Below are 11,302 nucleotides of genomic sequence, written 5' to 3' on the forward strand. Positions count from 1 at the left end.
CATCTTCTTCCTCGTGCCTCCTTTTCCTAAACCCTAATTTGCAGCCTCATTCATTGTTGCAGACTGAAATTCTTCATTTGATTCATGATTTTATGCTATTTATACATAAAACATCAAGATATAACATAGAATCACCAATTATAAACTCGAAAAGTAGAAGAAATCATCTATTGTTCACGTTCTTACATAGAGTTTTCGGGTTAATTGGGTTACCCGAATGGTTCCGGATACCAGCTATTTCAGGCGACGTCTTTGGGACTCCAACATCCGAGGTAACGAGGTAAAACCACCTTCCCGGGGTTAACATCAATAGAAGAGAACTGTCATTGGTAGTCTAGTAATTATCAAGCTTTCTAGCAGAAGGTGCCGGATAGTTGGCACGGGCGGATTTAGAAAAATATTTTACATGGGACACAATATATTTACAGTATAACCTTTTCAAATTAATAATCTATAAATTAATATATACTAAAATTCTCTATAAATAATATAATTTTATAGTCTCGAATTGAGTTTTTGGTTCAATTAGTATATCGATAAATTAATAATCTCTATAAATTAATTAAGAATATAGTTTTAGTGTAGTCTCAATATTATTAATTTATAGAGGTTTCACTGTATATAAATAAACTAAAATATTTTACAGTTTTTCTTGCATTATTATAAAATACTATATGCTCACAATAAATATTTTAACTAATTAAATACTCTTTCTGTTAAATAAATATTTGAAAAAAATATTTTAGAATATATATTTTACATTCAAAACATTATATTGTATATAAGATAATAATGATAAACTGTAAACTCTGAAAAATAATTATATTTATTGAATTACTATTCATTAATCACTGAAATAAAGTGTTTATTATTATACTTAAATATATTTTAAATACACATAAAATTTAAAATGTTTATTTTAGAAATAGAGGAAGTACAAAATAAGAATTTTGAAATTCAAAACTGACATTTACACAAACAAATTTAGTAGAAATAACTAATTTAATAAAGTTTACGAAAACAAGAAATAATGTTTAAAAAAAAGAGAACAATAAATAATAAGAGTTAAAATATGAAAACAAAAATGTAACTAGACACATTAAACTTGATTGAGGATAACAAAATAGATAAAAAAAAATATGAGAAAAATATTGTCAAGCATGAGAGTGTGTGGCACCATTTACCTAATTTAACCAATTACTATGCGCATGTTGATTTTCACTTTATATAAATAAATATTTGGTTTTATGGTAAGGTAAAAAAATCAAATGTTCAAAATTAGAATGATATAATTACATTTAATAATGAATCAAATAATAGGAATCAAATATCGATTTGTTAACCAATCATGTTTTGTAGGAGTTTATGGTTATATTAGGAGTGATATATTATTAAGTTATATTATTAAATAATAAATAAATGATAACTGATTTCTAATAAGCATCTATTTTTTTAAAAAAAAAATCACACATGAATTGAAGTTTTGACTTATGTTTTAATATATAAAATGCTAGATTTACATGCTCAAAATTATGTTTATAAAAAAAAAATTATAAAGTTAGCATGGGGCACTTGCCCCATCCTCCATGCAACTAGATTCCCCACTGATAAGTGGTGATGCGGAAACTAGAATTGCAAACATAATGATCTATATAATTTTGTTCGAGCTCGATTTGTATTCAATTTTGGTATTTTTTCTGGATGGATAAATATATATATATATCGAAAAAAAGAAAAAAAGTTGCCAAAACATGGTATTTTAACCAAAAAAACATCAATATAATAGAATGGAAAACAGTTTTTTGTTACACGTAGTATAGAATAGAGATGTGGGATCCCCCGAGAATATGGGCGGTGAAATTAAGCCGGAGACCTTTTTGACCACCGGATATTCCTGGTCCGTACGGATTGCGATACGTGTGGTAGTTAGCGGCGGTGGTGATCCTTATGCGGCCACGTTGCTCAACCATATGCTTTATTTTTTGTTTGGAAAATTCGACACACGATGTTTACCAATAAATCAATAAATTATTTGGATGACAGAGCATCTTTTGCTGTCTAGCTTTAAGTAAGTTACTAGATTCTTATTCAACACAAGATTACCTTTTATTATTTACTGTAACAAGAATAGGATAATTCTTTCGAATAACATTTTTTAAATTTTTGTTACAAAAATGACATTCAAAAAATAAAATATGATTAAAATAGTTCATTTTTGTTTTAAAAATTTTAATATTTTTTTTACTTTTAAAATTAGAAACTCATATCCAAAACCCACATCTTAAATCTAAACCCTAAGTCTAGATTACTTAACTCAAATGGTACAAATGCATAGTTTATTTATTAACAAATTTCTTTTGATCATTTTTTTTCTTTCAATGCTATTTTTCGTGAAGACAAATGGTACAAATGCATAGTTTAATTATATTATATAAAATTTTCTAAATTTTAATTTTGATTTGTAGATGTGCATAACTTTTCTTTTGTAGTATGAATTTGATTTGATTAATTTACAGATATGAGAAATATATTCGGAATATTTTTGGTGGACAAATATATTCGTTTTGCTTAAACAATGTCAATAAAATTAAGGAGATTTTTCCAAATATGATTCAAAACTTGATTTTTAATGCCAAAACTAGATCTCGACCCGCACAACCGTGCGGGTGATTATTTTCATTTTTATACATGTAACTATCTAGTTTACATTAATGATATATAATTTTAATGTTCTCCTGCCAAAGGAGTAGTGTCCTGAATCAAAACAACCTTTTTTTCTTGAAGTCATCATCATATAAAGACAAGAGTGAATTCAAGAAGAAGGAAGCACCTTGATGTAACCCTTCTCGATGAGAAGCTGAGCAACACCAAGCTGATAAGGGAACAAGAGACCAGCGGCAGAGAAGCTAAAACCAGGGCTTGTAGTAATGACCCTCCTCTCTTTCTCAGCCTCTACTGTGAAAGGTAAAAACTCAATGAAACTTTACTTATTTTGTTCTCCTTAGTTACAAAGGTGAGAGCTTTACAACTTATATAGCCTTAGAGTTGTTCTAAACCCTAGTGTACCCTTTGGGATCATCCTGCACGTGTCTCTATTACAGCCTTACGATCTACACTGATAACGGTAGGAAATGGTTGTGCATAACCACAAGACTAGCTGGCTCTGTCCTCTCCATGACCGTACTTCTGCAGGTTTTGTTTGAATGAGCTTCAAACCCTTTCTTTCCCGCATTATGATCTATTGGGCTTTGAGTCACGGGATGGCCCATCTTCAGAGTGTTATCTGTTGTCTAGCCCATCTCCTTCTTCTCTTGACTTGTCTCTGTTCTCATATTACCAACACCTCCCCGCAAACTTGGAAGTTGAAGGTCTCCAACGCCAAGTTTGGAGCGTAAGAACTCGAACGACCGACGCGGGAGAGACTTTGTAAAGATGTCGGCGAGCTGCATTGTTGCCGGAATGTGGTTAACCTCCACAAGACCCAAAGCAACACGTTCCCGAATGTAGTGGTAATCAACCTCAAAGTGCTTGGATCTTCCATGAAAGACCGGATTTGCAGACAAGTGTACCGCCGATAGGTTATCACACTGAACATGAGCAGGACAAGGTTGTGGAATGCGTATGTCACGGAGTAAGAAGTTTACCCACGTAAGTTCCGCTGCCGTCTGCGCCAAGGCACGGTACTCTGCTTCGGTTGATGAACGCGCAACCGTTGGTTGTCGTTTCGCGCACCAAGACACCAGAGTCGACCCCAAGAAAACACAGAAACCTGTCGTCGAGCGCCTCGTGTCGTGGCAACCGGCCCAGTCACTGTCACTGAACGCAGAGACCAACAGAGGACTGTCTTTATACATATGGAGGCCAAAAGATGTTGTTCCTCTGATGTAGCGCAAGATACGTTTGAGGTAGCCAAAGTCAGTCTGTGTGGGAGCATGCATTCTCTGGCATACGAAGTTGACGGCAAACTGTATATCAGGACGAGTGAGAGTCAAGTATTGAAGTTTACCGGCAATGCTACGAAAGTAGCTTGGTTGAGGGAAGAGTTCCGTGTCTTTAAAGGCAGCATCCAGTCTTGTAGGCAGTGGTGTTGGCATTGGGTTTGCAGTATCCATTGCAGCTTCTCGGAGAATTTCCTCAGCATACGCAGTTTGATCTAGGAAGAGGCCCTTCTCATGGAACTGAGCCTTGATGCCAAGAAAGTAACTGATAGGTCCCATATCTTTCATAGCAAACGAAGAGCTCAATGTAGAGATCAAGCAGTCAATTAACGCAGACGAGTTTCCAGTGATCAAGACATCATCGACATACAGTAACAGAGCCATGGAGTCAGTACCTCGGTGATAAGTGAAGAGAGAGGGGTCCGCTGGACTACATTTGAAGCCAAACTCCAATAGAAAGTTCGCAAACTTGTTGAACCATGCACGAGGAGCCTGTTTAAGCCCATACAACGCCTTGTGCAGTTTGCAAACATGATTAGGATAGTTAGGATCCTCAAACCCCGGTGGTTGTTCCACATAGAATTCTTCCTGTAACTCGCCGTGTAAGAAGGCATTTCTTACATCTAGTTGTCTGATTGTCCATTCTTTAGCCACTGCAACACCAAGAACCACCCGGATTGTAGTCGTTCTTACCACCGGACTATAGGTTTCCACAAAGTCGATTCCCTCTTCTTGTTCATATCCTTTTGCCACCCATCTTGATTTCAGCTTTAAAACAGAACCATCAGGATTTAGTTTCACTGTATGGATCCATCTACTGCCAAGAACATTCATATTTGATCTTCGTGGGACCAGTGACATAGTACCATTCTGCTGTTGAGCATCCATTTCATCTGTCATAGATCGCCTCCAACCCTCATGTTTCAGTGCAGATGCAGTAGTTCTTGGTATAGTTGGGATCACTTTGCTTGCTAACAAGGCATAGCGAGGATTTGGCTTCCTGATTCCACTTTGGAGGCGTGTCGTCATAGGGTGATTTCTAATCACAGCTGGTTCTGGAGAGATAGATGGCTCTGTTTCAGGACGGGGTTCCTCAAGTGACTCGTCAGAGGAAGACGAGTCTGAGGTGTCAAGATTAGGTTGATTTGGAGTAGGAGCTCTAAAGACAGGAGGAACATACGCAGTAGGGAGATGAAGAGGACTCGGTGGAGCAGATTGCCATGCTTTCATAAGAGGGGTAGTAGCTGGATCAACGAAGTCTCGGTAACGATCAGCAAAAGGGAAACTCTCCTCGTCAAAAATGACATGGCGTGAGATGTATATTCGTCCAGTAGGTGGGTACAGGCACCTATAACCCTTGTACTGAGCATGGTAGCCAAGGAAGATGCATTGTAGCGAGCGAGGGTCAAACTTTTGGTTTGTGTAGGGGCGAAGACACGGATAACAGGCTGAGCCAAATACTCTCAAGAATGAGTAGTCTGGTGCACTCTTGTTCAGCAGCTCATGAGGTGTCAGGAAGTTAACAGCAGAAGAAGGGAGAAGATTGCTCACAAAGTTAGCTGTGTAGAAAGCTTCAACCCAGTATTTGAATGGAACCTTGATTTGAAACATCATGGAGATAGCCAGCTCTGTGAGGTGGCGATGCTTACGCTCTGCAAGGCCATTCTGTTGTGGTGTTGATGGGCAAGATAGCTGATGTTGGATACCTTGTGACGCAAGATGATTACGCAGCAAGTGACTGGTAAACTCCCCTCCTCCATCACTCTGAAAAACTTTGATCTTTGTGTTGTATTGTTTCTGAACTTGTTTTTGAAAGTTGACAAATACTTGGAAGAAATCAGACTTGCATTTGAGAGGAAACAACCACGAGAAACGAGAATAATCATCCACTAAAATGGCATAGTACTTGAACCCTTGGTTCGATACAATAGGTGATGGCCCCCATAGATCACAATGTATCTTGTCCAGGGGTGCCATTGATAAAGATAAAGACGAAAAGAAAGGAAGCTTGGAACTCTTTCCCATCTGACAAGGTTCACAGAGGGTTGACTCGTTGCTCTTATTTGTTGAGATAGCCTTGATCTTCTTGAGATGTTGAAGGACTTGTGAGTTTGCGTGAGCTAATCTTCTGTGCCACACCAGATCACTAGCCATCACTTGCCTGTTGGAGTAAAAAGCAACAAACTCGGAGTCCTTCAAAACATATAAGTTCTCATGTCGTGGTCCTTTGGTCACCACTCTCTGAGTGTGTAAATCAATCACATATACCCAGTTAGAATCAAAGAAAACCCCACAAGGATAGTCATCACACAGTTTTGATATTGAAAGTAATGACTTTTGAATGGTTGGACAAACCAGTACATCAAGAAGAGGAATGCTACCTTGAGGAGTGTTAATGACCGTAGAGCCGACATGAGTAATAGGAAGCTGGTTTCCATTGCCAACTAGGACCGTCTCAGGACCATGATAAGGAGCAGCAGATTGCAAGTTGGATGTGTTGGCGGTGATATGAGCTGTGGAGCCAGAGTCAGGATGCCACTCTCTACCAGTAGGATCTGCCACTTGAAACGCTGCTAGAGCTTTCGGAATATCATCGCTTTGATATGCATTATCAAAACGATTCCAGCACTTAAGTGCAGAGTGACCAATCCTGCCAAAAATTTGGCACACAGGACGATTGTTGTCTCTGGATTGAGACTGATCCCATCTAGAAGAGTTCACCTGTTGAGAGAAACCTCGGCCTCTTGTCGAGTATCCACCTCTTCCTCTGTTTCCAAACCTTCCAGGATAACCTCCTCTGCCTCGTTGACCACCATTGTTATTGTTTGAGCGTTGAGTTTGAAAGACCGTGAAGGGAGTTACATCAGCAGGTGACTCGTAAGACTGCAGACGTGTATGATAGCCGGTGACTTCAGAGACCACGTCATTGAAGGTTGGTGGAGGGTAACGAGACATGGAGCTCTGGATTACAGTAGAGATTGGATCGTAGTCACGAGTCAGACCATTGAGGAAAGTGAAGATCTTCATGGAATCCTCTACAGGCTTTCCAATAGAACTGAGTTGGTCACAGAGTCCACGGAACTCTCTGATGTAGACTGGGAGATCTTTTCCACTGGTGTTGAGGAGCTGAAGTCGTCTCCTGAGGTCAAACTCTCTCGCTATGGAGCTCTTGTTAAAGTTATCTGCAAGCGCGACCCACACATCACGCGAGGTTTCCAAACTATAGACACAACCAAGAACTTCTTCCGTGAGAGTTCCAAACAACCAGGACTTGACGAGTTGATCTGAGCACTTCCAGGCTTCGAGATCTGGATTTGGGTTCTCGACTGGAACCTCATCAACGACAACAATGACAGTTGCTGCAGGAGCAGGGACTTGACCGGTCACAAAACCAAGAAGCTTCTGACTGCTAAGTAGAGCCTCCAATTGGGTCTTCCAAAGAAGGTAGTTAGTATCGTTCAACTTGATGGTAACACAACTGGTGACATGAAAACTTGTAGGAAACGGATAGGGAGCTTGAGCTTGAGCTTCCGCCATGACAGCGCCTGTTAAGGTTACTCAGTGCTCTGATAACATGTGAAAGGTAAAAACTCAATGAAACTTTACTTCTTATTTTGTTCTCCTTAGTTAAAAAGGTGAGAGCTATATAGCCTTAGAGTTGTTCTAAACCCTAGTGTACCCTTTGGGATCATCCTGCACGTGTCTCTATTACAGCCTTACGATCTACACTGATAACGGTAGGAAATGGTTGTGCAGGACCACAAGACTAGCTGGCTCTGTCCTCTCCATGACCGTACTTCTGCAGGTTTTGTTTGAATGAGATTCAAACCCTTTCTTTCCCGCATTATGATCTATTGGGCTTTGAGTCACGGGATGGCCCATCTTCAGAGTGTTATCTGTTGTCTGGCCCATCTCCTTCTTCTATTGACTTGTCTCTGTTCTCATATTACCAACATCTACGTCTTTAACCCTTTGTTTCCATATCGTCGCTGGATCAACCTCATCTTCAATTACTGTTCCTATTCTATCTCCATCATCAACCTCAGGCGTCGTCCGTTGATTGGACCTCTTCAAAAGCCTCGACGCGAGTCCGATGAACTTCTCACCGGTTGCAACAGCGAATGATCTCTTCTCTGGAATATTCGAAGAACATGATAGCCTAAGGGAGAAAACCCTGGGTGAAAGGTTGGAGCTTTTGCTTGTAGCGAGCGAGATGAAGGGTCTGGGAAGAAGAGAGATCGCCATGGTCATGGAGTGAAGGGTCACACTCTGATTATTATTTCGCAATTTCGAAAGTTAAGAATTTGATCATCGCAGCTAACAAGAGAGTCGTGAGGATGAATGTAACTGAGGTTTCGTGGCCAATTTGGTTGCCTTATAAATGCAAATTTTACAGAATATATCTTTTCCGAACAACAAACACCGACTCTTTAATTAGATCAAATGCTGGAACCCGACTGTCTCGATAAATTCTCTACCATTTCCTTTACAAACTTTCTTTTTCTTAATAAAATAAAGGGAACTAATTAGAATGACTCAAATTTGTTTAAAAATTACTAGAATAACTCTTAAAATTTTAAAATTACTAACATTATTTAATGGTCGAAAATACCCTTGAATTTAGTTATGATCAAAAAGTAATATTACAAAAATGCCATTTAAACTTATTAAAAAAATTTCGACGGCATATTTATTTAAAGAAAAACATATATATCGTAAGATAAATCTGTCATATTAAACTATTGTAAATTTTATATCTGCCATGTATTTGGCGGCAGACTTTTCTGTTACGACATATTTTTTAAGTTGGCAGATTTGTGTGGCCGATTTGAAATTGTTGATAGATTTGTCTATTTTAATCTGTCATATGTAATAACCGATTTGTTGAAGTGAAACGTTTTTTTCTGAAGTAGTCAGATTTTTGAGACAGATATATTTATCGGAAATAGACATAAATTTTCTGATAGATATGTTTGCCCGATTTAAATTGACGGTAGACTTTTGTATTCATTTGGTGGCAGATTTTTTAAATTGTTGTCTTTGACGATAGTTTTTTAAATAAATTTTTAATTACTAGAGTGGGACACAATTCAAATTTCTGACTAAATTCAACTAAATTCTGATTTAATCTAAATTGGATCTCGGTTTAGATTGATTGAATTTGGTTTTAATTAATTTTGAAATTTGGTTTAGAGTTGTTTTTAGTTTAAATTAATTTGGCAGCTTTATTTACCAAAAATTGGGTTTATGTAAACCAATTTCAATTTCGACCCGGTTTTCTAATAATTTTGAATCTAATTTATTTTTAGATTAATTAAACTCAGTATTAAGGAAAATTTTGTAGTTTTCGTCATATCTTCATCCCTCTTTCCTTTCTTTCCAATTTTTTTATGGTAGTTTAATCACTTGTTGCAATCCTTATTGCTTGGAGGAACATGGATCAAATCATTCTCGTCTGTGGAAAGTGAAAATTTGACAGAAAGAAATGGTTATTTGAAGTAGACAATGATCAAGGTAGTAAATTACTTACGGCTAAGGAGGTATGGACATTAAGGGAACAAAACACAAACTTTTCTTGGTAACACAAACGTTTTACAACAGAAAATCAAGGAACAAAAACAATGACATGGTAATGGTATCAATCACAATCCGTAGCTTCTTCAAAATTTTCCCCCTTTCTTGGCTTATAAGACACAGATACACATCTGATTCGATTGAACGCTCAGCTATGAGCTTACGGTATATTAGTCAGTATATCTCTCTCGGAAGAAGAGAGATCGCCTTGGAGAGAAGGGTCACACTCTGATTATTATTTCGCAATTTCAAAAGTCAAGAATTTGATCATCGAAGCTAAAAAGAGAGTCGTGAGGATGAATGTAACTGAGGTCTCGTGGCCAATTTGGTTGCCTTATAAATGCAAATTTTACAGAATACTAGATTTTTAAATCGTGCTAAGCACGAGTTTATTTTAATAAAAATATTATAATTTTATAATAATTTCAAAATAATATGTATATGGCTTATTTACATTTTAATTTAATAAAAAGATTTTAATTTCATAATAATTTCAAAATAATATGTATATGGTTTATTTACAATTTTATGTGAAATCATATACAAAATTATACCTTTTTCGACTCAACAACTACTTCTCATTAACCAATTCAATGTTCTACAACTGATATCTCAACCTCCATACAACAAATTAACCAACTAGGCACTATAGAATACAGCTTAGAGACAAATGACGAAAACGTAGTAGTCTCCTTAGCTATTCTATCTGCTACTTTGTTACCACTTCAGAGGTAATACACCACTTCAACCTCTTCAAAACTTGCTAGGGATGAAATTATCTCCTGTATGATAGGTCTCACTTTTGGCCATATTTCCTCGTCACCATTCAGCATCCTAGAGAGAGTCTGTGAATCGGTTTCAAATGTGACATTTTTGTATCCAAAACCTGCCAAAGTATTAGCCGCCCATCTCAAGGCTTCTGCCTCCATTTCCAGCTCTGAATTCAGTCCCTGTGCTCGTTTTGCTCCTGCCCACAGCATTTTCCCTTGATGATTACGAAGGATCCAGCCCATACCTCCCTCTTCTGTTTCTTGTTTCCAAGCTCCATCTGTATTGCATTTGAGGCGTGTGTTCCTAGGTGGAGACCATTTCTTCTCCAGTTGCTGTTTGGGCGGTTTTTTTACCTCCTGAACTTCCACCTCCATTCTACAAGACCAAGCTTTCGCATCCTCCCGCGCCTTTCCTACCGTGGCTTCTGCAGAGTAATCTTTACTCCTAAGTAATTAAATATTAATTATTTATACCTTTTAAATAATTAATATTTAAGTATTCTTTATCTTGTATATATAAATAAATGTATATGTGTGTTTGTAAAATTACTTGTCTTAATCATAGTTAGAAGAAAAACAGATTGTTTAATACATATTAACTAATACTATACCGGTATAAATAATTTATTATAAGTTTGTATCTATCATTTTTTGAATAAAATAAATAAGTGATCTATATGCACAATGTCGAAGTTTTCTTTGTATACTTATTGTGTGCATATATATTTGAAACACTTTTATTTATTTATTTAAAATGCATATCTAATATTATAATATTTAGATTTATGGTTTGAGCATAATATATTTTTGATGAGATTTAAATAATATTAAATATATTTTGCTAGATATAAAAAAGAGGAAATAAATATATAATTTTTAAATAATGTTAATTAATGTTTTATTTATTATAATATATAAAATATTAGATATATCTTCTACTTAATCTAGTTAGGGTGTTATTGATCTCAGGGCTATGATGTTTTTTTAGCTAACATGTATTTTTTAATGTTTAGAAGTTTT

General features: G+C 36.7%; 2 protein-coding genes across 2 annotated transcripts; both read right to left on the reverse strand.

Moving 5' to 3' along the window:
- Positions 1-7,859: 7,859 nt before the first annotated feature.
- On the reverse strand, positions 7,860-8,183 carry LOC108820131 (uncharacterized). Its single transcript, XM_056992902.1, has one exon. It carries the CDS (start codon positions 8,181-8,183, stop codon positions 7,860-7,862), a length of 324 nt encoding a protein of 107 aa, XP_056848882.1.
- Positions 8,184-10,237: 2,054 nt separating this feature from the next.
- LOC108820132 (uncharacterized) lies at positions 10,238-10,657 on the reverse strand. Its single transcript, XM_018593110.2, has one exon. The coding sequence runs from the start codon at positions 10,655-10,657 to the stop codon at positions 10,238-10,240; it is 420 nt and encodes a 139-aa protein (XP_018448612.2).
- Between the last annotated feature and the right edge of the window lie 645 nt (positions 10,658-11,302).

This window comes from Raphanus sativus, chromosome 8, assembly GCF_000801105.2.
Source record: "Raphanus sativus cultivar WK10039 chromosome 8, ASM80110v3, whole genome shotgun sequence".
Taxonomy (NCBI): Eukaryota; Viridiplantae; Streptophyta; class Magnoliopsida; order Brassicales; family Brassicaceae; genus Raphanus; species Raphanus sativus.

What these genes read in the sequence shown, in the direction of transcription:
- LOC108820131 (XM_056992902.1), bottom strand. Translation starts at nt 8,183, where the DNA reads ATGGCGATCTCTCTTCTTCCCAGACCCTTCATCTCGCTCGCTACAAGC.
- LOC108820132 (XM_018593110.2), bottom strand. Translation starts at nt 10,657, where the DNA reads ATGGAGGTGGAAGTTCAGGAGGTAAAAAAACCGCCCAAACAGCAACTG.